Here is a 27,967-nt window from a genome sequence, read left to right as displayed (position 1 = left end):
TTAAAATTACTAAACCTTAATAATGTCTGTGCTTTTAGTAAACTTTGTTTCAGTAGAAAATTTATTTCTATTTTTGCATTAGTGTGCAAGAAAAAAAAAAAAGAAAATCTTACTAGTATCCTGTGGCATTTTGTTTATGCTTGTTTTTTTAAAAAAAAAATCTGTTGACCGCTGTAAGGTCATATGCTGAACCAACTGGTACACAACTGGTTATAGTACTGTACACAAAATGCCAGTTTGATTTCTCAGCCCAAATGCCTCTGCCCTGCTGCTATTCTCTCTAGCATATCAAGGGGCAGCTTATTGTCTCTAACGGAGCTAGTGTCAAGATTGCTGGTGACTAAAATACAAAACCTGTAGGATGCCATACCTTAAGGTTTATCATTATGCAGTTTAAAGAACAGTAAGAGCCTTAGCTGTAAACACTGTGCTTTGTGCTTCACACAAATTTATTTGGCTTTTAATAGTCTGGCAAAAAGCATTTCAAAAAATGCTTGTGTATATCAGTTTAGTTTGTGATACATATTTGAACATGAAGGACCAATCATTTTTAGCACACTGAACAAGTATTAAAATAGCTAAGTATTATGTTTGTAATCGATAGTTGTGAAAAAGTGTTTACTGAATACAAAGAGTTGAAATGACATAAAATTAGCTAGATCAATGTTCATCAGAACACCGCCTGATCACTTTTACTGCATGATCTCTTGGATATAATTCCAATTGCATCAAAATTTTACACTATTAAGAATTAATACAAAACATCCCATTGAGATGGTCAAAATATAATACTTTGGACAAAACAGCAAGCGGGAGCATTGCTTCTTAAGCCAGTACATAACAAAGATGTAAAAATTAAAAAGGTAACCAAATACACTAAGGAAATAGTATTGCACATTTGTAAGAGCATGTTACCTTATAGCTCTAATGGGTGATCTTGCTGTACAGAAAAGTATTAATAAATCAGAGGCTAAAATGAAGGATTTGTAGAGCGAGTTTCATGCCGTAACTGATATAACTTAAATTCCTATTTGGGGATCTAGGGTCAGCACAATGAACTCTTCTCTTTAGAATTTTACTAATTTACATTGGCAGACATATGTGTTTTGCATCCACATACTGTAATCTGAAGAACATTTGGCTCAGTTCATAAGGGTATGAAGATCCATGTGATGGTACTGGCTGATGGCACTTCTGTCTTTCATCTTTTCTGCCACCGGTTACATCATTTAGTAGAAGGCTACTTCAGTGGTGAAAATGGCAGAGGAACCAGCAGCATATTTTGCTGGGACTCCAAGAATCTGACACTCTCCCGCACTGAAATTAAACACATATTTAAGACAGAATTCGTGACAGGAATAATATTTTTCTTAGCATACATGCAAAACTTGTTTCTCTAGAGTCTCCTCCTCTTACCAGCTGCTACCACTCTGGCATCTTCATGGGCCTTGTGCCTTCCTGCTGCCCGGTTGTCTGGACTCTCATTCCACCAGATCACATGAACTGAGAAAACAGAAATAGTAGTTGGCTGAATGCTGTTACTATTACGTTACAACACAGTATGTATTGTAGGTCTAACTGTCTACCTTCAAGTGTTAGCTGCTTTGCATCTAACAAAAACACTTCATCAGGTAAGTATTTTGTGTGCCAATCCTTTGTTGATATTTTAAAAATTTGACTCCAGTATCATCTGGAAATCTTTTAAAACAGCACCACTCCACTTAAGCCTGTAACCTTATGCACAAAGCTGAATTCAAGGACTGTTTACAGGACTTCTGGGATCCATATCAACTTTATCAAGCCAGCTAGTCCTCAGCCAAGGTGACTGTTTGCCCCTCTGTGCCAAAGTCTGTGTTAGAAATTGCTCAGTACTTGTACCTGTATTAAGTAATCCATATTCTGTGTGGAAAACACCTATCAGCTTAGTGTAGCCTGTGTTGATGTGAGTGTTGATTGCAGCTCGAAATGCTTCACCCCACAAAGCTGGCCCTCCAGGTTTCATCTGAAAAGTAACCCATTCGTATACTCCTGGACAAAAAGGCAAAGACAACTTCTAGTAAGGAAATGCAAATTAACAGGCCAAATCTTAAACAGTGTTTCACAGTCATGAAATTTACTGTGAAATTGGTACAGTAATTCCCTGCCACTTGAGGCTCAAAAGACCAAGAAACGGCTGCTTTATCCCAGAGTCTACTGCATCTCACTGGTCCTGGGGTCACAAGAAAACAGAGAAGCTGCTGTTTAATTTGAACTACTTCATTGTTAAATGAAATCACATCTACCAAGAGGAATAAAACAATTCACATGAAGCCCAACTTAAAGGGAAACAGTTGCTGAAAATTTGGGGCGAACCGGACTTCTTTGCAGAAATTACAAATACTTACACATCTTTGTGGGTTTTGTACAGCTAATAGCTGACGGCCTTTTCTAAGATTTGTGATGGCTTCTGGAATTGAAGTTCTTTATGCCATTATAAATCCCTCTATACAGTGGCAGAATCAGTCACACCTGAAGCAACAACCAATATGCCAGAACTAGGCTCTGCCAATCTGATTTGTAAAGAAATGGCATGATTTGCCAAATAATTTTGCTAGTCTCAACACAAGATGTTATCATCTGCCTTATTTCCATGCAGGTAATTACTACAGACCACAACCACTGACACTTTAACAGTCAAGGTAACAGACACAGGGCAATATTTATTCTGGTTTCATTCTTCAATGATGGACTAGAGAAAAAATTGGGGAATTAGATGTTTGAGTTGTCAGTCATACAGTTTTAACAGAAAATTTGATTGCTAGTGAATTCAAGTTGCAAGACAGGATAAAAATCAGAATTTCAGGGAAACAACAAAGATTCTGCATGTATTCACACGCCAAGTGCTAAAGCAGGACAATTCTGACATGATTCCATTTAACAGCAACCACAGAGTCTGCCTGTTTTCATAAATGGGTTAATAGTCAAAAGTTGCTACAGAGAAATTAAAACACACAAGAGCAGGAAAATACACACCTAAACCTAATCTATGATTTACAAAGTATGTCTCACTTGTACATATCTTTCAATAGTAGCATTACTGGGGTTTTTCTGTTTTTCTTAAAGCTATCACATGGGAGAAAAAAATAACAACAAATTCAGTTAAGGAAAGAGAAAAACCTCTGTGAAATAGAACAGTCATTTTTATGTCTCCCAGAAATGCCTTCTCGCTGATGGATGGAAGTTAGGAATGACTAGTCAAAACACTACTGCAGAACACTCATTTTTAACTGTTCACTTAAGCAAGTCACACATCATCTTTACAACCTGAACAAACAGGACACTGGCCAGTTACTGACAAAAGCTTCTGTATAAAATCTTAGAAACTTTGTCCCTCATCTCCATTATGTCATCTTTTTCACATGGAAGAACACATGTGCTCTTGTAACATAAAGGGTTATAAAAAGATGTAATGTTTGGTTTAAACATTAAGCCATTTTATTTTATTCAGTCAGCATCGTAACTTAAATCAACAAAACAGAAGATAAGCTCACCCCCTTCCTTTGGAGGCTTCCCAAGTTGACACCAGGGTACCAGATAAGCAACTTCATTATGCTGTTTCTCTACAAAGGTGAGAAGTGGAGTGATTAACTTTTCCTGCCAATCTTTGTCATTGGCAACTGCAGTCCGGACTGCTGCTCTGTGGGCAAAATTATCTATAAGAAAGGAAAAAAAATTATGTTCATATACTGTACTGAGTTCTGAAAAATGCAATTTATGTCACATCAGACTCAAGCTAAATGTTTAATCCAAAGAGGCAACCTGCACATGAGCAAGCTTGAAGTTGATGTTCTTAAACATGTTATTAGCTTGAAGTAAACATTTAAGTAACATTGAAATAAATACTCTATTTGCTTTAAACACCAAAAAGTCTTAGCTCTCGAATTTGAGTGGATTCAAGCCTAATCAAATTTAAAGGATAAGCTTATAGAGCATTAAAATATAGTAAGTGATACTATGTTTAAGAAAAATTTATATGTGGTATCTGCAGGGACTACTGGATATGTGACAAAAGTTACCATGGATAAGGGGGTCTGAAGGAAGTGCAGTGGGCAAGAGTGAAGTGAAAATTAAAATGAAGAAAGTATGGCAGTCTACTCAGATAATTTTTTTAAAATGCTTAGTTTCTGCTTATGTAAATGACATTAAAATGACAAATGCAGAAGTAATACTTTTTCTCTATAAAATGTTACTAAATGGCAGGATACTACATCTTTACAGTTTTTTAGTTTAAAAACAACAAATGTATAGATTCTTTCAATGAATCTACTGAATTTGAATTGCTTAGGTTATAACAACATCTTGTACAATATGTTTATGAACATAGCTTTCAATAACAGGATTAGGAAAAAAAATCCAGCATCCAAAAATGGGAAAAAGGTTAAGAAGTATCAGTATCTTAGGACTGACAAAAAAATACCAGATATTTTAAACTATTAAAGAGATATAAGCAGGACTCTGACAAAATAAGGAGAAAGGATGTTGTACTTTAAATATAGTATCATTATCAGGAAATCAGCAAATAAATTCATAAGATTTTTCTCAGGTTTCCCGCTTAAAAGCATCTAAAAGACTAACCAAAATGACTTTAAGAATTAACCAAATAAAGAAACAGTAGAATGAAGACAAATAAATTTCTGAGAAACAGGAGAAAATGTTACTTAGAGGTGCATTGAAACTTATAACATTCTGGTCTACAGATGGCTGATTCCTTCACTCCTTCAGGGAAAAAAAAAGAGGTAATGGTGAAAATGCTGAATTTCAAATCATAGGAAATCAGAAACGAAACTCTTCCTGTCTTGGTACATAAACAGGCCCTAAGTTATACTAGGTATAAAAATATATGATCTAGGCATGGCTTCCCATCTTGCCATAACCCAACGTTGAGTGCCCCAGTGCTCTATAAAGAGCAAAGCCAGCACATCCAGTTTCTCATGAAACTGGAACTTTTCTTGGTTAGCAGCACCGGGATGGCACTGACTCCAACAACATGAAAAGTTGATTATACCTTAAAAGAAGCCTGTTGCTACCACAGATGAAGCAGCAAAACATCTGGTGCACTTTGACTATCAGAGTGAGTGGAGCAGTTTGCTGATCGTGCACAGCACATCTTTGGGAGCAATTTATGCACAAGTTTTTCTCAAAGCAGGCCTGGGGTAAGCACTCTCCTCCCGTCTGCAAGTACAAGGGGCACAGGAGGCCAGACTAGTGCAAAAGGACATAGAGCATACCATACTTCCAGATATGGATGGCCTTATTCATTGCCCCCAGCTCTGCAGTCCAGAATCCCACCAGCTCAGAATGGGCTCTGCGAAGGTGAATTTGTTGATTGATCAGTTCCACAAACTCCTTCATCTTTGACGGCTTAACGTCATAGGTGCGAATTTCATAGAAAATGCCATTATCTTGTCTGGGCCCTGTAGCAAGGGATGCATATACCTAAGAGAAAATATTAAGAAAAATGACTAATTGTCAAGCCAGAAAACCATCTTCTATTATTTATAAATATTTTTTATTATTTTATAATAATATTTTATTTTTATAATAATATTTTATTATTTATTGTTTATATATTATATACATAATTCTTTATAGATTACAGTATTTTTTTAAGAGAGAAGCTCTTAGTGGATTTTTTATGGGGCAGGAAGAGTGAGCACCAAGAGATCTCCACTGCAAGAATATCTTGTCACTTTTCACTTTGGAAAGAATCCTCATGTACACTGGGCACTGCATGTCTTTTTGGCAGTGCAACAGCAATTCTCCTAATGGGCCTGTTATTTGTCATATTAAACTGTTTAGTTGTTAACCTGTTGCAAATCAGGATTTTCCGTTTTCATGCCCCTTCCTCTGGAAGCCAGTACCATGATGCAAAAACGTCATAGTAATAAAAGAGTCAATAAATATATTATTCAAAGGTTGGGCTGCTAGTGCCACCAAAACATCTGCTCTGCTGGGAATATCCTGCACAGAGCCACACAAACTGCCCTCAAACTGCCCACCTCAGTCAAAGAGTAACCATTCACATCACTGAATGCCTCTGAGATCTGTTCCCAGGATGAAAAGGTGCAACAGCACTATATTCCAAGATTCAATCCAACCCCCTAAAAAATGGGAGTAGGAGAAGTGGCTGCCAAGAGTATTTATTTATTTTCATTGCTTTCCACAGAACAAGCTTTTGCACTGGTGCTTTTGGATGTAAAAGCAAACAAAACTTGCTAGTGTTTACACCACACAATATACATAATTCTTTAAATTCTATGATTTAAAAGCATACAAAGAAGCTATTTCTTTGTATCTTTTAATAATTTGATATCAATTAGCACTGTGTCAAACAGAAATCATTATTATTTCTGCTCAAGAGATAGTGTGCCACTGTAGAAAATAATCAATTTGATACGTCTGATTTACAATTCTTCATTAAAAATATGTTTCCTTTGGCAATTAATACTTCAGCAGATCAAAATAGTTTTTTACTAATGCTACAACACATGACCTATAACCAGTTATTGCAATGTTTGCTAATTATGATCTTAAATCAGTATTAGCAATTTACATACTTTAGCATTAGAAGTTTCAACTGCTTGATAAAAGGTTGATTCCTTCTAGCAAAAGGCTGCTGAATTCTGCATCTTTACCCTTACTGACAGCTTCCTAAAGGCTGCTCCATTCACGAGGTAAGAAGCCTTCAGAAGTCCCAGAACATGCTTATTTTTACAATTCCCTTAACAAACTGGGAAGCATTATTTGCTTCTCAAGGAAAACTAGAAAAAAATGCATCCAAGCCAAATCTTTGGCCTTAGCCTGTATTTACCCACATGGGTTTTGGACCTGCCTTATTTCACAAGAATCAGCACTGTGCCTACCAGGCAGTGCGTCCCATAAAATATCAGCGACCAGCACTGAAGGTTTTTTCCTCTAAGTGGTACTTCGAGCATTTCGCACGTCTGCGGAACAGCCAGCGGCACGTACCCCCACGCGGACTGCCCGCCCGAGCCCCGCCCCCAGCAGGCCCCGCCCCGTAGGCCACGCCCCTCCACCGCCTACTCCCCCCCAACCACTTCCCCCCAGCCGCGCTCCCTGCCGCTGCCGCCCTCACTCTTCCCCTGCACCCTCGGCTGTTACCAGCGGGCGGGCCCGGGCCCGCTCGCGGGCCAGGCGGGCAGCGGACGCGGCCAGCGGGCGGCGGAGCGCCCCCAAGAGTAGCATGGCTGGCGGGGCGAGGCTGTGGCGAACCCGGCGGCGCCTGCGCGGAAGGGCGGGCCGGCGGCCGCTCGGCGGGCCGGCGGTGTAAGGCGCCAGCAGCGGCCGTTGGGGCGGGCTCGGGCTCCGCCCCCACCCCCACCCCCACCCCCGCCCCCGCCCTCGTCCTCTGAGGGGCGGCCGTTGGGGCGGGCTCCCCACCCCCAGCACCACCCTCCGACCCCGCCCCCTGAGGGGCGGCCGTTGGGCGGCCGTTGGGGCGGGCTCCCCACCCCCAGCACCACCCCCCGACCCCGCCCCCTGAGGGGCGGCCGTTGGGCGGCCGTTGGGGCGGGCTCCCCACCCCCAGCACCACCCTCCGACCCCGCCCCCTGAGGGGCGGCCGTTGGGCGGCCGTTGGGGCGGGCTCCCCACCCCCAGCACCACCCCCCGACCCCGCCCCCTGAGGGGCGGCCGTGGAGCGGCCGTTGGGGCGGGCTCCCCACCCCTACCCCGCCCCCACCCCGCCCCCCGAGGAGCGGCCGTTGGGCGGCCGTTGGGGCGGGCTCCCCACCCCCAGCCCGCCCCCCGAGGGGCGGCCGGTTGGTCCCACTGCCGCCGTGTGCTGGCGGCCGTGGGGCAGGCGCTCTGGCTACAACCACCCACCCCGCGTGGGGAGCGGCCCCCAGCCCGCCTCTGCCTTGCTGCGCGGTTCAGCGGCGTGTTGCTCGGTTCGCCCCTCGGAGCTGCCCTGCTGCCGGCCGCGGCCCGGGGCAGCTCCGCCGTGGAAGAGGTGTGGCAGCCGGGCCGCTGCCACCCGGCAGGACTGAATTAGTTGGAATAAGCAGCAGTGGCACTGCCCTGTCGGTGTGGTTGTCTTTTGGGAAAGCGTTGCTTCTAGTAGATGCTTAAAAGCAGCATCGGAGCAGTGGCTATGATGTGCTGACACTGGCCGCAGTCACGATGAAATTTCAAAGTTCAGGTAACCATGATCGGCTATGTAACTCTCTTCCCATTGGTAAGCTCAAGTGTACTTTTAATTTCTCTGCTTTATCCTGTTGGAGTAGGATGGATCAATAGGTGAAACCTGGTGCCTACATCCCTGAGTACCTAAATACAATAAATATATCCCGATTGTTCCAGGGTACCTGGGACTGTCGTCTCCCACAGAACTGCTGCGAGGCTAATCACATAATAGGTTCCACATGCTCTAGAATTTGCAGGATCGAACTTCAAATTCTATAGTTAAAAAATCATTTATCCTCAGTCCTCGTTTGGAATAAAGTACTATGCTTTTTGTCTGAAGTCATCTTCTAGGTAAGTCCCAAGTTTTTTGCAACAGGTATACAGTTCTAAGCACTCTCATGTTGCTATAGGGTTATGCCTGATTTTTTTTTCCTTTTTTCCTTTTTTTTTTTTTCTGCATTGTTACTTAGGGATGGGATTTTGTGATGACACTGTATAACTTTGCAGAATTAAATATTGGCCCAACAAAGCTAAAAGTAAAGTAGCTCAGAGCGAAGAGTGGTTTACAGATGACTCATTAAATTAAGGTAACAATGATTCCTCTTAAGGAGGGCAGCACATTCCTTCCTCCCCTCTGTGTAGTCAAGTTAATGGCCTCTGCTTGGAGTTAAGGTGAAGAGAGAAGTGATGGATTTATTTCTAGTTTCTGCTGCTATTTCTGGAGTATTCATACTTTTTCCCATCATTCTGGACAGTTCTGAGCTTTGTTAAAGCTGACTCCAGCAACATGATTGTCTAAATTAAAACAAGATAAAGAAGTTGTTCTAACCAACACATTAAAAGCTGATATAGAAAGAATTAAGAGTATGCAACTATATGCATTAACTGTATGTACCTTTGCAAGTGGAGTTGTCTATAATGTTTTTATACAAAAAGAAGTGAGCATAATACATACTAAAAATCTTTTTACAATTGCATAAGGAATTTCTCATAGTTTCTATACAAGAAACACATATGAAGTGATACTGGTGCAGCTGTTAGCAGTTCAACATTCATTTTTTTATTTCACTTCAAACAAAACTACATTTCAGCAAATTGAACATTCTCCAAAATACTTAAGGTCTTACTTTGTTTCTCTTTATATGGATGAAGTAATACTATTCATGGCTATGAACAATATAGCCCTCTTGTGCTGGGAAATTGCTTTTCCTTTTAAAAAGTTTTTATTTTTACTGTTTGCACTTTTCCTGGCCCTTGCAGATCTGTTTGCCATTTATGCAGGTGCATACATGTAAATTTCACAACTCGGAGATGCGATTTGACATCTAGGAATGACAATGTTGTTCTTGTAAAAGAAACAGTAATGGATAATACCTATTACATACACTTTTCAATGGAAATTTTTAATTTTGGTCCTGAAGTAACGAATCAAATGAGATTTTGTATTTTTGTGGCTGTGACCACCTGTGCTCCCCAAGGGGAAGTGACTTATTTAAAATGTTTGTTACTGATGGAAGTCAAAACTCCCTGAAAGCAAAGTGCAAGAAGGTAATTTGTGTGCTTTAGTGCATTTACATGTTGTACTTCCTCCATTAGGGAGCATTTTCCTCCATAAAGGAAAGAACAAGGAGATGCTTTTGGTCTGATACATACCTATATGACTTGTAAATGTAGAAAAGCACTGGATATAAAAGGAAGGCAGCACTCTGTATGTTGTGTAGTGCCGTTGTTAGTGCTTAAGAAGGGTATGCAATGTGCCTATTTAAGTAAGTGTAATACATGTTTTCCATTGTTTATGTTTTTGAAAATGTTTCACACTAGGTGCTGCCCTTCCTCTCAGTAATTCTAAGTAGGAGTGAGCAGGCCTTGAGTGATTTCCTAGTTTCACACCAGACTGCATTGCTGAATGTAATACATCCTGGTGTGTTCCTATTTCCATTCTCTGTGACATTCTATGTGAAAATCTGAATAACATACTGAACTCTATTTCTTCCATGTTTTTCCCAGTCACTTTGTATTCCTCACCTCACTAAAACAATCTGCACTTAATATAAATATTTGCTATGTGGCAATGATGGGAGTGCCTACAAGAACCAGTGCCATCTGTGGGTTTACCATAAGCAAGAGTCACATGAACGTCCTTTATACCCAGGGCCTAAGGACAAACTTGAACTAGAGTCAGATTCTGGTTTCTGATCAGTGACCTACCAGGTAGTGAATAGGCATTAAGAAAACTCATTTCATGGTTTCCTTTGGCTGGAGAAGACAGTGTGACAACAATAGAGTGCTTTGTCTCTGTGAAAAACAGGTCTGTGCTGTTCCCTCTAGATTTATCTATTTCACACCTTGAATATGCATTGAGATTTGACAACTCCCTGACCACACCCCAGTGAGTTCATCAGCTGGCATGGCCCAGCTGAGAAACTGCAGTTTTTCAGAGCCTCAGGGCAAGAAGATAAAGGAGAGAGCAGAGGCTAGTGTTTTTTTCTGCCCTGGGGAGGAGTTAGAGAGCTACTTAACAATGTTTTGACTTTCTTTTTTTAAACATCTGGGCCTGATCTTTGATGTCATGGTGCTTTGTCATTGATTATATGAACACTAGGAAGAAATAAACTTTGTTTAGTCAAATGTGATCTACTCATCTTGGAAGTAAATGTTGTAGAGACTGAGTAATAGGCCACTGCATCTGTCTGAATTAAGTTTTAAAAGAGAACATTTAGATGTATTTCCTCTTCTTTTTTAGAAGATACGTTTCACAGAAACTTTATGAGTCAATTTGTCCTTTTTTCCCCCCTTGGTAATCTGCAAGAATATAATGATTGTAGAAGAAGGGACAGATAAAAGATAACATACAATAAAATCCTCCAATCACTGTAATTTTTGACAGAGTAAAATAGTTTTATTCCAGACATCTGATTTTTTTAAAAAGGTATTTTAGATCAATAGTCAATAAATACTATATTAAGTGTAATCAAAACCTTCATTCATTCCTTGTGTTTCTTACTTGACTACTCTAATTGCAGTCATCCCTCTCAGAGTGTCACCTTGGATTTTGTGAATGATATGAGAATGAAATATTCCTTTTAGTTAATCTCAGGCAAAACCCTAATGTTCTGCTTGTTCATTTTCACGGGTAGGAAGACATGAAGTGGCTTCTTCTACTGTGGGTACTTCAAGCAAAATGCAGCTGTGAACAGTAAGGTCGGTGTTACAGAGAACACGGATGGGAGTTAATGTGAGGATGCAGATGCAGATTTACCTGCTAATGACCCAGCTGGGTTGATTTCTCACTTTACAAGTAGCTCAGTTAATGTTTTTCCCAGTACAGTTAATGCCTAATAGGATATACAGAGATATAACACCAAGATTTCTCTTACGTTATAGAGGACACTTTGCTGTAGTGTTCCATTATTTACTTTCCTGTCTGTTTTCAAGAAGCTGTCTTCTGGAGATAGTTTTTATCTAGGATTTAGCAAAATGCAAGTGTTGCCTACGAAAAATCCCTTTAAACCAGGTTGTATTTGTGGCTTGAACCCAAACTTGCTTGCCCAGAACTGAGTATAGGATGGGAGCTACATATTGTTTTAAGGCAGGCTCTAAGTTTTCTAGTCTTTAAATGTCTTTAAATGTGCTTTAACTATGCAAGAAAATCCTCTGAAATAGCACTGAAAGCAAGTAAAGCCAGGTGGTGAAGATCAGATTTTCAGGGCCATTCTAGTGTTCCCTGGAAACTTATTTTCTGGGTTGTCCACTTATCTATTTCCCACACACTTTCTGTACAGCACTTTTTTATAGCCATATAAAATATGCACACACCTCTGAACATGTTTAATCTCCTGTCTCAGACATCCTAGTCTATTTCCAAATGGAGCCAAACGGCAGGAGGGGGAACAGGATGCTTCAGCATGCTTCTGTGTGGCTAGAGGATTGCATGAACTATTGGCTATCTTCCTGTGCAAAGCCTGCAAAGGACATGGTGAGGGCAGGGGCACCCTGGGTGATGGATTAGATATGGGCAGAGGAGGTGCTGTGATGTTCACAGTTAAGAATATATGAACATATTCTAGGGTGTAATGGGGGAATCTGCTGTACTGCTTTTTAGCCAACTGTGCTACAAGGAGTTTGACTTATTCTTTGCTCATGTCTGAGAACTCAGACTGGTGCAGGAAGAGGCAAGATAGTGCCTGAGTGTCAATGTCAGTAGCAGAGTAGCAGGAGCAGAACCCATGTACAGGTCTATAGACTAAAGCCCAGCTGAGTACTAGCTCAGAGGCAAACCAGGACAGCACTGGATAAGCAGTTATGCATCTCCTTTGAAAGGGTGGGGAAACTGCATTCCAAGCATGTGCATTTCCTTACAGACTATGCAATGATTGGTAGAGAAGTCTAGGATGGTTTCAACTGAGGGTGGAACTACACTGTGCCTTCTAACCTCCTAACCTGAGGTTAGAAACTGAGGCTTGATGTGAGACCTTGTGTGATGCAGGAGACAAGCGGAAGTACCTATTGCATCAGACTTTTATAAAGGAAGACTGATTCTCACACAAATATGCTGTGGAAAGCACATATTACTTGTTCTTATTCTGCCTAACCTAGAGGTGGAAAAAAGAAAAGGCCTTGGTCAAGTGTAAGACAGAAGAGAGACAGACATTGGTGGCTAATATGGCCTGTTTTCCTCACCTGAGTGACTTCTTTCCCCTTCTCCAATCTTGAATCCAACATGAATGGCAAGCATGTCACTCCAGACAAGTGCATCTCCCCATATTGTCTGTTTGCTGTGCTTACACCAGTGGGGAGCCCTGACTAATCAGCTAGTCAGTTTTCTGAGTGCTGCTCAGTTGAGCCGACCCCTGTAATGACCAACGCAGAATGACAGCGTTGCTCATTTACTGTAGGCCTGGTTATTTGGGTGGAGAAGCATCAATCCTGGTATGTAGTAAGCATGTCATTTATAGGAATCTTGTTCTTTATCTCTGTCCCACTGTAATACCAGCTATACTGTTTATAGTATTGTCCCATACAGCCTGCAGCACAAGTCCCAGTGGCTAAGTTAATGAAAGGAACTAAGTGATGGCTGTGCTTGGCCTTTTTGGCATTAGAGGCAACAAGTTATTTTACTGTGAAGAAACTCTCTGCCCTATTTTAACTCCTTGGTTTGAGAGCAGTCCTAGAGAATTTTCCATCAACGAAAAGCCCAAAATTGTGTGTGACATTTCTGAGCAAGGCTGAATTAAACACTCCCATAACCCACGTCTCCCTTCTATTTGCTGATACATTGCATAGAGAAATAGCTCTTTCCTCCAGAAAGACAGTCTTGTCCAACAGGCCTGGAAAAGTTGTTCCCTCTTCCAGTCTTCAGTGAGTAACCCCTTTCAGGGCTTCCTTTGCCTGAAGTTGCATTAAAATTGGTACTGGTCATAGGCCTCTGTTTCTGCCTTAGTTCTTCTGTCATGCTGTAGAAAACTTGTTTTTCTTGGTACTGCAAGATGAGTTCCTCAGTTGTACAATGTCTCTTGTCAAAACTGAGGAGGCAGTGCTGCTCTTGAGGATGAGTGGTAGGTTGTTGTTAAGGGAGTGTGTGTGTGTGTGTGTGCGCGCGCACGCGCGTGTGTGTGAGGGGAATTCACAGCTGTTGCAGTATGCATCAGCTACTTCCACATCAGGCCAGTGTGCTCTCCTCACCATTGTTTCTATTCCAAGCTGCATTCTGGTGCAAGAAGAGCACAACTGAAGTTTGAACTATTTCACCTACCTGTGAAAGAGTCATAGTTAACACAGGTTGAACATGTTGAGCAGGATATAGCTAAGTTAAATCAACTGATAGGGTAAGAAGATGGAGACAGACCAGAACAGACAAGTTCAGCCACAGTGTTCCTCAAAGCAACCCTTAGAGTGGTACTAGGCAGTACAACCTGTGAGATTCACCTCAGCACTATTCATACCATATAGGTAGTGCTTTTATGACTGCAAGTACACAGGTATGAGCTGAGTGGATGCATGATGTGAAGAACGTCACAGTTGGGTTGCAAGTGCACCTGCAGACTGTAACTTAAGGCAGCACCCGCTCCTTTTTACGCAAGACTTCTTTTTGCCTGCTTACATCTACCTATACGGAACTCATTCTTTCAATAAAGGGGAAAATCAACTTATATTGCTGTCTTTAAATGTGCTTTCGCTATGCAAGAAAATCCTCTGAAATAGCATTGAAATAGCTCTGAAATCACTCTTGGTGATGATTACAGCAGATCACTCCTCTCTAGTAATTTAGTATATAAAAAACAGAACAAAACATATACTTTTCTTTAAAATTAGGAAGCCTGTAAAACTGTATAAGAAGCTTTGATACACAGTCTTTTGGCCAATACATGTACAGGAAAGTGATTGTACAGAAAGTTCCATTTTATAGGAAAAATTTTAAATGGCATGAAACATTGAGTGTTTCTTTGTGGATTTTCATTACATCAATAAGAAAATCAGAAGAGCAACCCGAACTAGAAAACGTTCTGATTATTCATAGTCAAATGTCTATGGTATAGGAATACACCCATTTTGGATAAAATCCTTCCAACAGATTTGGATAGCTTGCTAGTAGGAATCCCATGAGTCACAGTAATGTTAGGCAAAACAGTTTAATCATTTACATGAAGGGCTTCCGATATCAATACTTACCAATAGGATTCTAGGTATTCTGAGGTCCTGCATTTCCCCACATTTACTTGGAAGCTGCTGAGATCCTGGCAGTTTGATGTAGTCACTATGGTGAAGAACTGTTTTGTTTTGTTTTAAGAGATAGCTGTAGTATTTCAAAACAAAATTGTAAAAATAACTTCTGAAAGAGAACACTTATCTACTTGAAATTCTGTCATATCAACCAGCTCTTCCACCAGACTCTACAGCATGCACACAATCCCCAACTTTTTATTACTTTAGTCCATGCTATGCTAATTGCTATTAAGCAAGTAGATATTTCTAGACCTAGACAGCGAAGAAGCTGTAAACTGGGATGCAATTTCTCTTGGACCAGACAGACGGGCAAAAGCAGAAGCTGGATTTGAATCTAGGTATTTCTAGCTCCAGATCCTAAAGTGTTTGGTCAATAGCCTTGAAAATTTTCTTCCTACTTGGTGATAGGTAGACTCAGTAATCAATGCTCAGCTCTCCTGAGAACATAAACTTTGCATTTTTGTTTTATCAAGCAAGTAGGCATATCTGAATACAAGTTACAAAGGCGAGACGTATTAGAAAAGCTGAAAAAAGTTGGGGTTATTTAATTTAGAGAAGATTGAGAGGTCATACAATCCCTCTTCAGATGATTACAAGAGTGCTTCAGGAGAACAAGACATAATCTGTTCTCTCTGTCCATGGTGGATAAGATAAAAGCAGCAGACTGAGATTACAGGAAGGGAGATTTAGATTAGATGTTTTCCATTCATCAAGATAATGAATGTTTGAAAGGACTACATGGGAGAAAGTAAGATATCAGGCTTAGAGATTATTAGGGATGCTTAAAATGATGTTCATACATTCATATAGCTAGAATGGGCTAGCTCAGTGTTGTTTAACCTGTTAACTACAGACCAGTAATAATCTGAGACATACAAAATTCATGAAGCATGAAATGACATTGGGAGGGCAATCCAGAGAAACCCCTCACTCTCAGACAGCTCGGAGGGGTGTGGCAGATTGCTGCTGTCTGTTCTCAGTGATTACCTGAAATACTTGGGGCACTAATAGTAAAGTTACTGTAAAATGGTAACACTTTGACCAAGTGCTGAGTAGTTTTATTTGCTCATCCCTGCCCCTCTTAAGCATCAAGTTAGAAATGCTTACTGGCTTGTAGCCTTTTCTTCTCTGATTGAAGAAGATTGAAATATTTTTGAGTACTTGACTTTGAGTTCCCTCTAGACATCTTTCGAAGATAAAATCAATTGCTGAAAGTAACTCTTAATTATACATGTAGTTTTTTTACAGATAACAATCAGCTGCTGCAATGAGCCAGTCCTTACTGTCACTGACAATCCACAGAGGCCCTCTAAATCTTGAGTGACTACCAAAGCAGTCAGGAGTGCATCAGGATTAAACATTACAATGCAGTTTTGCCATTTATCTGTCTCAAATAAGTTTTTGTTGCCATCAGCACAGACTCAGGAAGGGCTGATAAAGCTGAATGTTGTACTGTAACTTGGTCCAATTGCTTTCTTCAGGATTCCTTCTCTCTAACCTTGAGGCAACAGTTTTGATATTTAACCCTTCCTTTTGTTAGTGAGGAAAATGGGAGCACTCTAGTTAAAGCTGATAGTATTTCAGAGGGGCGAGCTCTGTTGGAGTTGAATTACCAAGAAAGCAACTCTTCTTGTTTGCCTGCGGTCAAGGCACATGAATTACAATGAAGTTTTACCAGCGGTAACAGAAAATACAGTGTTTTATCAAGTCTTACTTCCTATTTGCACTTGAACCCTGAATCACCTACTACTCCTATCAGTATTGTCCACTTGCCAGTTATGTCCTGGTGGATACCTCTATCAGGCAAGAAAAAGTGGCTATACTTATATATGGGCTACTGGCCGTGCTGAACATCAACCATGGGAACATGCTTCTCACTGTCTCTTGCTCAAAGAATCATAAATCAAGTGATGATTTCTATTAACCTAATTTTCCCTGAGACCTCTGTCCTACTTTTATCTGAAATTAGCTAACCTGTTCAAAAGATACTTAGGGAGACAGACTGATGAACAAACAGATAACAGGTAGCGTAACTTCATAAGCTATTTTCTTAAAAGAACTGGCTACGAAGACCACTGTTTTAATCTATCAGCTGCCTGTGAGTTAGTTGAGCCTGTGCACTCAGGAGAAAGTCTGTGCCTCAAAAACTGGGGGGTTAAATCCAGCAAAATCCACAAGAGCACACACTGAATATAAAATTCCTGTCCAGGCTGGTCTGATTGAAAACTCTTTGATCCACTATTCAGCACTTCTCCCAGGACTGTTTCAGCAGACTATAGGCACAGGAGATGAAAATAACTTTATGGGTAAAGGACTGGATTGAGTGCAGAACTGGGTTTGGTTTGCAGCGGTGCTAGAGCCTTCTTTGCTACCAGAGGGAGAAGCTAGGGCAAGGGGTTGAATCTCAGTACAGATGAGAACGTCAGTACAGAGCACTGTGCTACAAAGCTGGACACCCCATTAAGCCTGTTTATCGCATGATCCACAGCGAAACAGCAGCTCTTGCAAACATCACTCAGATTGAACTGTAGACTTCTGGGCCAAGGAGCCATACCTGGAATGTATCCTTTGCGTTTTGATCTCTACCACAGGTAAACCATAGCTGTATTAGTAGTTTCAGATGGTCTGTACTGTACCTTATATGCTGTGATCTTTGAAAGCATTCTGTCATGTTTATTCTCAGGATGGTTGTCATTCTCTAATCCACTCCAAGGATATGATTTTTCCTCGCATTTGTCCGGTCTGTCACTGCAATATGATTTGAAGTCAGTAGTATCATCCAGTAGGAATGATTCCAATCCATAATAGGGTGTTTTCAGCTGGATAATTGTCTTGATGTCTTTAGATAAGATCTTGATGGCTTCAGATCCATTAGTCACAACCAACAGGTTGTCCTGCAGGCATATTACTTCTCCCAAATCTTTTATGGGCTCTGATTCATAGAAAAACCCATGCTTGTAGAGACCATCAAGACAGAAGACCTTAATCTGTTCACTTTTCCCCTGTTTCTCACTACTTGCTCTCCAGCCACACACAATGGTCATAGTAACTTGCTGGAGTTTATGCCAAGTCTTCCTGGTTCTTTCACAAGCCTGTGTAGAAAATCCCTTGAATTCCAGAAAGCTTTAGTTTTTATGAAATTCAGACATTGCTTTCTAAAGCAAAGAAGGAAATGACCTTTGTCAATCCTTCTACAGGGTGAGCTCTGTGCATATAGCATGGCTTTTTTTTCATGTGTTTGAAAGTTTATATGCAGAGTAGTTCCTTGGTGAAGTACCTGCCAAAATTTGACAGCCTGCATCAAGTGCAACTGTATGGCTTGAGGCCTATAGTCTGAAGGCAAAGGTGGCCTGTTGCAGTCTTCACATTGCATTCTGAAAATGCATTCTCTGTGTTTTCTGCAGGGAAGAAGGCTGCTTGGTGTCCTGTATGAGATGATGGTTTTGTATCATCATAAATCTGCAGATTTTTCCTCTGGAGAACAAAGCCAGAGTTTAGGCAAGTTCTTTTGTCAGTAACCACATTCCTTTTATGGAGAGTAGAAGACTTCCATTACTCTCTTGGCTGTTGCTAATCCCTGGTGTAAATCTGGCTACTTCTTATGTGTGTCTAAAGAACTGCTGCATAAGAAGTTCTTTGGAAAAGCCAGATTTATATATTTTACTTAGACAAAACAGTGATCTTCTGTTGGTGTTGCACAAGCTACTAGCTACTAACACATTGATAAATAATGACTTACAAAAAGAGGTTAAAAGCTTCAATCTCACTCAGATAATTCCTTCATGAGGAACTGAGTTGTGAGTCAGGTTTATTATTTTTGATGTTACCTGACTGAGATTGTTCCCCATTCAAGCAGAGAGGAAGGAGGGACAAATCACTACCTCAGAACCTTCTTTTGTTTTTCCACCCAGCTCAAACAGCTCAAGCTTAAGCAACCCATGGAAAAGCTTAAGCAACCATGGAGATACAGGTCCTCCCTGAGGGCTTGATTTGAGCTTACTCTGAGCCTGTCAATTTCATAGGGACTACAGGTGTGGTTAAAGCACTAGAACTCATATTTCAGAACTTTGCTGGAGCAGTGTCCAAATACCTGAATGTGAATCTAGGGTATTTGGGTCCCAATTCTGTTAAGAGTTTGCCTGTCTGGCTATTTTTAAGAATGTGACAAGCTTCAGTAGGACTGAAGCATGTGTTTACTAAGGACTGAGAAACACCAAGTTGAAAGACTAGATATTTATTGCTATGCAATAAACAGCCTTTTCATATTAAGTCTAACATGCACTTACATCTGTGGTTTGATCATGTCATTTAACTTCTCTATCTCAGTTGTTTCATCTGTGAAGTGAAAATGCTAGGGTTGGCTGTTTTGACAGCTGATGTAGGAGGATTAATTCATGAGTATGTGCTCTGGACTTCTGAGAAGTCTCAGTATGTAAATCTGTAATTAACAATTGTTTGTCCTGCAAATGAAAACACTTGCACAATAGCCTGATCCTGAGCAAAACTGAATGCTTACCATTAATCATAGAATCATAGAATTTGTAAGGTTGGAAGGGAACTCTGGAGATCATCTAGTCCAAACCCCCTGCTCAAGCTGGGTCACCTAGAACATGTTAGACAGGGTTGCATCCAGGCAGGCCTTGAATATCTCCAGAGAAGGTGACTCCACAACTTCTCTGGGCAACCTGGTCCAGTGCTCCGTCACTCTCACAGGGAAGAAATTCCCCCTCACGCTCAGGCGGAACTTCCTGTGCTTCAGTTTCTGCCCATTGCCTCCTGTCCTGTCACATGGGACAACTGAAAAGAGTTTGTCCCCATCCCCTTGACACCCTCCCTTCTGGTACTTGTACACATTGATCAGATCCCCCCTCTGTCTTCTCTTCCCCAGGCTGAACAGGCCCAGCTCTCACAGCCGTTCCTAACAGGGCAGGTGCTCCAGCCCTCTGATCATCTTCGTAGCCCTACGCTGGACTCTCTCCAGTAGCTCCATGTCTCTCTCGCACTGGGGAGCCCAGAACTGGACACAGTACTCGAGATGAGGCCTCCCCAGGGCTGAGTAGAGGGGCAGGATCGCCTCCCTCGACCTGCTGGCGACACTCTTCCTAATGCACCAAAGGATACCATTGGCCAATGCTTAAAGCAGTAGACTTTGAATGTGATTCAAACACAACTCTCTAGAGTTTGAATCCTCAGCAGGATCAGAACTAGATGAATATATGTATACACACAGGTGTATATAATTTTATATATATGTATATATGTGTGTGTGTATGTATATCTGTGTGTGTGTGTGTATACATATAAATATTTAGGGCAGTTTGTGGAAATCCAAAGTTTTGGAAGAACATAGAACTTCTAGAACCTAAGGAGGCACCAAAGGCCAAAACAATCAGAGCTTTCTATTGACTACAGCTGTTTTTGAACCTAAGCTTGTATCTCTCACATATGTGTCAGATAGTTTCACTTCATCATGCTACTTATCTCTTCATCCTCTAATTCTCTGAGAAAATAGGACTACTACTCTTCAAGCCAGGACACAAGTCTTTCTGAAATTGAGGGAAAGGATGAAAATACCATGTTGCTTTCACAGAAGCTGTCAAAGATTTAGCCCCTTCATTTAAAATACAAATGGGAAATTATTCTGAAGGATTGGCACACATGCTTGTGGGAGTGAATGTTTTTTTGCCTTGAGCTAAACTCAAACTTGGATCTGATCTTGAGATAGCCATGGGACTGTAAATCTGGTTTGATTCTTCTGTATACATCTGTATGATGCTAAGGGAGAAAAATTAAACTCTTTGAAAAGGAATAAAGAAGCTTTCTTGCATTTCAGGGATTCAGGAGCAGAATAGCAGATTGATGGGTTGACACTGGATCCACAAAGAAGTGGTGAGTGATATGGAATGGGAAATGACAGACAATGTCCACATATACCTTCAGTTGTTCAGATAAAATCTGCTTTGCAGGAGATTTGGTCTCCATGCTAGAGTATTGAATTGTCCATTTCATGCCATCTGCATTTCAGGTGAGGATTTCCTGGAAGTAAGAGGAGGAAAACAGATAGGTTCCATATAGCCTGCTAAGTCTAACTTTTAGTACAGCTGTCTAGGGCTTGGGGGAAGGTGTAAGAAATTATGAAAGTAATTTCTGAGAGATAGTACAGGAACAGGCAGGAGCTATTTTATACAGTTAAAGATGGAAAAGTAAGGCTGAGGTAAAGAGGTTTAGAAATGAAGATGATAGCAGAAATTCATTTAGGGAGAAAATGTAGAAAAAAAGCTCAAACGAAAACTAATACTTCTTGGCTTGAACTGAGTTTTCAGAGAATTGTCCTGACTAAATTTGGCATTTGGCATAATTTCTAAATGTCAGGAATGAATAAGAGAGAGGTAGGTGGGGACATGGATCTTTTGCTCATGTGGGAAGTAACACTGAACATCAAGTCTGTGAGCTCATCTCTCACTGATAGAAGGGTGATCTCTGGCCAAGAGCAGAGTGAGAATGAGCAGTTAAAGGAGGGAAAAAGCAATATAAATTATTGTTTGGGATGTAGGGAGCATGAGATAGGGAATGTATGGCAGTGAGGCTGGGACCTTTTGCTGCAGTAGCACTGGTGTATAGCAGGAGGACAGGTATATTGAGACCTCCTATGCTGGTGACTAGGTTTGGGGAGGATAGTGATGTTGGTGGCTATGAGGCTGAGCTGTGGAGGCTAAGGAGTGAGAGGCTGGGTCCTGCTGTGACGAAATGGGCATGTAAATGAGAGGATGGAGATTTACAGGATACCTGCTTAGGTTGTAGTTGGGGAAGGAATGCAATAGAGTTGAAGAGTCTGGAAGAAGGTCTGGGGTTCTGCTTTGGGGAGAAGTAGGAGTAAAGCTTACTCTAGGAGATTTACATAAGAAAAGAAGATTGGAAGCTCTGATAGTCCCTTTTGTACACACAGTTTTGGTGGTCAGCTCTAGGCCTATACTCTTAGTCATAGCATGAGAAGTAATGCTGCCTTTTTCTCTACAACAGCTTTGCCAGCTCTTGTTCCTGTAGAGCTTTTTATCTCTTTAAATGACACTTTAAAGTCTATGAGGGTGTGGAGCTCCTTTGTTTGATAGACTATCTCAAGGAAAGCAGCTCTAAAGGTGAGAAAATGCTATACTCTCCAGTACTGACGGTAAAGCCCCCTCAGCTGCAAACCAGTGGCTGTTACCATGGTGCTGTACCTGGGAGAGTGATCTGTCCCTAGTGTTACTCTAGCACGATACAGAATACCTTCAGCTCAAGACTGTTCGGGCTTTGGCTCCTGTTCTGTGCTGTGGAATTTGCCATAAAATCTGTCAAGAAAATGATCTGTAGAAACCTTTCACTTCCACCAAAGTCAATATCAATTTATTTACATTGGATAGGCTTGCTCTGTCCACATGAATGTGCTTAATTATTTCCAATTAACTCAGCACTCATCCTTTGTATGTTCACCCTGCAGAGAGACCTAAGGAGGGATCGAGGTGCACAGGGTTATTTCTAGCTGTTTGTTACCTCTGTCTGAGGAGAGAAAGCAGATCTTACTGGTGTGACTACATGAAAATGTAATAATGAAAATGTATTGTAGTATCTGATGTGAGGAGAGAGATTTGGGAAGGGACGAGTGCATGAAAAGTGAACTTGGACTTGAAATAGCATAAACTTCATCATTTTCATACATGTTGTTAAGACCTAAGTGAACAGGGAGACCTTGCTCTTAAGTATGCAAGCTAGGACAGTGATATGAAACACAGTCAGTCTTTCACTTGCTGAAAAGCTAAGCCATTGCTGTTCAACATCTGACTTGCGTAAAGGGCTGTTACCTACTTGTTGGACTGAAGAAGCAGAATAGTCATCTGCCTACATCTGCCTGAGGAGGAATTTTCTTTTATCCAATTAGAAGCAGTGTTCTGCTGCTTGCAGTAAGAATGGAGGGTGAAATGCAGTGTAGATGGCTAATCCATCTATTCTAGTCCCCTCTGTAATGTGATAAGATTGCTTTATTTCTCTTTAGTAGCTTAATGGTACTGATTCTCTCTTCACATATAGCATGCCCTAGAAGACCTTTGTGCAATAGGTGCTGTATGAAGGTCCCACAGTGATAAGCCATAAACATCTCTGTTTTGAGGGGGACAGTGGTATGATGTGCCTTACTTCTGCCTGTGTTAGAAGACTGCTTTAGTTTCAATCCAGTCATACCTGTAGCTGCAGCAGTTCTTCTCTGTTGTTGGCTTTCCAGACACAGACAGTGCTCTAAAAAACTAACATTTATCCTACTAAAGAGAGGCCATCAAGCAGATGTCCCCCTCTTCTCCTGTCCCACTGGCTTCATATGTAGAGTAAGTCTCAGTCCAGCCTGAATCATCCATGGCAGGAGAAAGAAGACACACGATGAAATGTCAGAAAACATGCACAGGCATTTTGCAAGAGGATGCCAGTGTCTCAGGAAGCCAGAACACAAAACCACAGTATCTTGGCTTGAAATGTAAGTTTCCCTCAATCTTAGCATGCCACACAGTTGCAGTAGTTGGCATCTCCTCTTGGAGGTCAAGACTAGAATGATTTATGTAAGATTGGCTAAGGTTTTCTTAGAAAGAATATAATTTTGTAGAATCTCATGCGTTAGTCTGGAGGGGGAAAGGCTATCTAGAGAACTTCTGTTCTGGTTGAGTACAGGGTGGCTCACCTCCCCCTGGGTGTTTTGTCAAGAGGACTTTTGAACACCTCTGTGCTTTTCTTAGTGCCAGAGATCTAAGACGCTGCTGGCATTCATGTAAAACACTCATGCTTTTCACTATACTTAGTCTAGATGGGCTACTTTGCTAGTGAATCTATCTAGTTACCATACCCAGGCATAAGGGAGGGAAACCACAAGAGTCACTGAGTCTAGGTAGACAAGCTCTGAGGGTAAAAACTTTAAGAGTAACCACACTTACGGAAAGGTTTCATGGAATTGTTTTGAGATGGCTTTTGATTACTAAATTTGATCCTATAAAGCACTTTACAAATATATGCCTGGTTGCTTCAGTTTCAAAGGAGGGTTCTCTTTCCTTTTATCCTTCCTTTATGGTAAGTACTGTTTCCTATGGGACAGTAGTGAGGAGGTATGTGTGTCAGATTGATTTTTGAAGCTAATGGTGCCAGTGTGATGCTTGTTCTGCATTAGAAGGCAGGAAAAGCTGCCTCCCTCATTCACTCCCAAAGGTGAAGGCCCCCTTGCCCTGTGGATGTCTGTGATTCTATCCTTTACATAGGAAGTCAGGATAAGGCAAGGAGCTGTGGTGCCTTCATCTCTGAAAAATCTCCCTCTTTAATACATATTCAGCCAGAAAAAAAAAGATAGTAGTGAGCTCTTGGGGACTGTCTCAGATTTGCCTTTCCCTAGCTTTGACTTTCCACTGCTGGTGTTCATGTTACTGAATATCCTGGACTGCTAGATCTGGCCCTTGCTTCCTTCTCAGAAGCAAGATGGATGGCCTTCCCTGACACAGGTGGATGGCTCGGTTGCACCCTTACTGCTGTGGAGCAACAGAGGCAGAATTGGAGAGGGTCTGGGAGCCCAGGACTGACAGCCTCTCCTTCACTTTTGGAGGTGCATGGAAGAACCTGCCCATGCTGGACTGGACTTGAACTCTTCCCTGGGTTCTTCACAGGGGAGAGCTTTGAGTAGAGCTGTCAAATGACACTATTAATGTTGCATGTTACTGCTACTTTTAATAATAATGGGGGGGGGGGAGAGAAGAAAGAAGACACTCAAAAAAAATTGTGATCTGTTTTTCCTGCAGGCTCATCTTTCTCCATGAACTGTCATTAGCTGTCACCCCGAAGGACTCTGGCTCTTTGCTAGGGAAGGGACAGCGCTCTCAGAAGCCACTGATTGCCTGGGCTCCTGCTAGGGCTGTGCTGCTGGGAGGCAAAGAACCACTGCTATAGCACAGTTAGGCTAATTTCTGGATTTTGCAGTTACCAGTTCCTGAAACAGACACCTGGCACTTGGAGTGAAAAACAACCAGGATAGTGGCTGTGTGCACCAAAGGCTGCTTGTGGCATTGCATCCCATAGCCCTGTGCTCCAAGGGAGAACTGTACGTGCAAGAGGCAATGAGTTGAATCAGGGCCCACCCCAAATAGGCTCAACCATATATCCTGTGATATCACAGAGTGACAGAATGGCTTAGGTTGGAAGGCACCTCTGAAGATCATCTAGTCCAACCCCATGCTCAAGCAGGGTCACCCAGAGCACATTGCCCAGGACCCTGTCCAGACAACTTTTGAGTATTTCCAAGGATGGAGACTCTGCAACCTCTCTGGGCAACGTGTTTCAGTGCTCACTCACCTTCACAGTAAAGTTTTTCCATAGAATCAGACAGAACCTCTGTTTTCATTTTTTGCCCATTACTTCTCATCCTGTGACTGGGCACCACTGAAAACAGTCTGGCCCTGTCCTTTTTACAGACTCCTTTTGGATATTTATATGCATTGCTAAGATCTCCTTGGAGCCTTCTTTTCTCCAACCTAACGATCCTTCAGCCTTTTCTAATATGAAATATGTTCCAGTCCCTTAATCATCTTAGTGGCCCATTGCAAAGACAGCATAAGAACTGGTACAGGAACTGGACACAGCATGCCAGATGTGGCCTTACCAGTGCTGAATAGATGGGAGGGATCACCTCCTTCAACCTACTGGCAGTGTATCCCAGGTTACCGTTGGCTTTCTTTGCCCCAAGGGTACATGGCTGGCTAATGGCCAGCTTGGTGTCCCCCAGTACTCCCAGGTCGTTCTCTGCAGTGCTGCTCTACAGCATCCTGCATGTATTGGTGCATGGGGTTATTCACCCCCAGGTGCAGGACTTTGCACTTCTCTTTGCTGAACTTCATAAGGCTCCTGTTGGACCATTTCCCCAGACTGTAAAGGTCCCTCTGAATGGCAGCACAGCCCCCTGGAGTATCAGCCACTCCCCCCTGTTTTTTATCATCAGCAAACTTGCTGAGGGTGCCTTCTGTCCCATTATCCCAGTCACTGATGAATAAATTGAACAGTTTTGAACCCAGTATGACCCCTCAGATACTCTGCTGGTTACTGGCTCCCAAGCAGACTTTTGACCATGGATCACAACCCTCTCAGCTCTGCCATTCAGCTAGCTTTCAATTCACCTCATTGTCTGCTCATCTAGCTCATACTTGCTCAGCCCATGAGGATGTTATGGGAGATAACATCAAAAGCCTTAGTGAAGTCAAGATGGACAACATCCACTGCTCTCCTTTCATCTACCCAGACAATCACTCCATTGTAGGAGGCTTGGTTAAGGTTGGTTGGTTAAGTAGGATTTCCCCTTGATGAATCCATGCTGACTACTCCTGATCACCTTCTTGTCATTCATGTGCTTGGAAATGGTATCTAGGATTAGCTGCTCTATCACATTTCCAGGGATCAAAGTGAGGCTGACTGGCCTGTAGTTCCCCAGGTCCTCTGTCTTGCCATTTTTGAAGACTGGAGTGTCATTTGCTTTCTTCCAGTCCTTAGGCATCTCTCCTGATTGCCATGATCTTTCAAAGATGATTGAGAGTGGCCTTGTAATGCTATAAGCCAGCTCCTTTTGCCCCCTCAGGGCCCCTGGACTTGTGTATGTCCCGTTTGCTTAAGTGATCGCTAACCTGATCTGCCTCCATTAAGGGAAAGTCTTCCTGTTTCTAGGCTTTCTTCCTGGTCTCCAGGGCCTGGTCTTACCAACAAAGACTGAGGTGAAGAAGGCATTCTGGATCTTTGCCTTTTCTGTATCCTTTGTCACCAGGGCCCTGGCCACATTCAGTAGGGGGCCCACATTTTGCCTGGTCTTCCTTTCATTACTGATGTATTTATAGGCGCCCTTCTTGCTGTTCTTGACATTCCTCATCAGTCAGTTCTAAGTTAGGTCTTCCTAGTCCTATTTCTGCAGTGTCCCTGTATTCCTCCCAGGTTACTTATCCCTGCTTCCATCTTCAGAACACTTCCTTTTTCTGAATGAGTTTTGCCAGCATCTCCTTGTTCATCCAGGCAGGTCTCCTGCCCAATTTGTTCAACTTCCTGCTTACTGGGATGGACTATACTTGAGCTCAGAGGAGGTCATCTTGAATATAAACCAGCTTTCTTGAATTCCTCTTCCCTTGGAATTTCTCCAAGCAGGTCCCTGAAGACTTCAAAATCTGCTCTTCTGATGTCTAGGGTTGTTATCCTTCTTTTGCTCTACTCCTTCCTTACAGGATCTTGAACTCCACAGTTTGTGCCCCAGGAAATACTGCAGGGAAGGAAGGGCAGATGCACAGTGGGAAAGGATAGGCAAGAAAGGAAGAACAGCTGGAGAGGAAAGAGGAACGCAAGCAATGCACAGCTGTACCTCCACAGTTAGGGAATTTAAGGAGCCACAGAGGCAGGAAAAACAGTGGGGTACCTCTACATTCATTTCCAGTCTATCCAGTAAGTTAGATAAGAAGAATGTACTCATTCTTTAAAGGATTTCATGTCTATAAAAAGCTCATACAACTGCTCATACAACATACAACTAGCTACTTTTCCCCAGGTAATGCAAATCCTTCTCTGCAGTGACTGCACAACTCTAAGCACTTAAGCTAGGGTGAAGGTTTTGAGGACTGCGACTTCCATTTGCTTCATCCAGTTTATGTTAGAAGTCTTTTGAGCCTCTTCTGAAGATGGCAAAAAAAGGAGGGAGGTTGGTTGAAATGAGCATATTAAGGGAGGCTTTTGCTTTGACAATATCTCCTATGCTCTTTTGTGCAAAAATATTTTTAATATGGAATTCTCCCAGTGCATCCGTGCTGCATTTTGACAGTTTTTCAGCTATTGTTCAACTTGGCTTCAACTGTTCTTTTTTGCAGGAAAAGAAAAATGCCCATTTGGACAGTCTAAAACATCTTTTGCCCTTCATATTGGAGGACAATCCTCTTTCCTTGAAGATAAACAAACCAAAGACTCCCAAAAGGAGGGAGAGCAGTTGAGATGGAAAAAAGCAAGCTCAGTTTCTGATGCTGGCACTTATTTGCTGTCTTAT

At 41.9% G+C, this 27,967-nt stretch overlaps 1 protein-coding gene across 1 annotated transcript; it reads right to left on the bottom strand.

Annotated features, from left to right (window-relative positions):
* Positions 1-417: 417 nt before the first annotated feature.
* On the bottom strand, positions 418-7,302 carry NIPSNAP3A (nipsnap homolog 3A). Its single transcript, XM_062598938.1, has 6 exons — positions 7,162-7,302; positions 5,268-5,475; positions 3,531-3,692; positions 1,879-2,028; positions 1,417-1,503; positions 418-1,317 (listed from the first exon to the last, which is right to left on the bottom strand). The coding sequence occupies exons 1-6, from the start codon at positions 7,243-7,245 to the stop codon at positions 1,241-1,243; spliced, it is 768 nt and encodes a 255-aa protein (XP_062454922.1). The 5' UTR covers positions 7,246-7,302; the 3' UTR covers positions 418-1,240.
* Between the last annotated feature and the right edge of the window lie 20,665 nt (positions 7,303-27,967).

This window comes from Rhea pennata, chromosome Z (assembly GCF_028389875.1).
Source record: "Rhea pennata isolate bPtePen1 chromosome Z, bPtePen1.pri, whole genome shotgun sequence".
Classification (NCBI taxonomy): Eukaryota; Metazoa; Chordata; class Aves; order Rheiformes; family Rheidae; genus Rhea; species Rhea pennata.
The sequence above is the reverse complement of the archived record's forward strand: the minus strand, read 5'-3'. Positions and strand labels throughout refer to the sequence as shown.

Excerpts from the sequence above, each read along its gene's own strand:
- NIPSNAP3A (XM_062598938.1), bottom strand. The coding sequence starts at position 7,245 with ATGCTACTCTTGGGGGCGCTCCGCCGCCCGCTGGCCGCGTCCGCTGCC. Across the intron at positions 5,476-7,161 it reads GGGCCCGGGCCCGCCCGCTG|GTATATGCATCCCTTGCTAC; the intron begins GTAACAGCCGAG and ends ATTTTCTCTTAG. Across the intron at positions 1,318-1,416 it reads TGCCAGAGTGGTAGCAGCTG|TGCGGGAGAGTGTCAGATTC; the intron begins GTAAGAGGAGGA and ends GTTTAATTTCAG.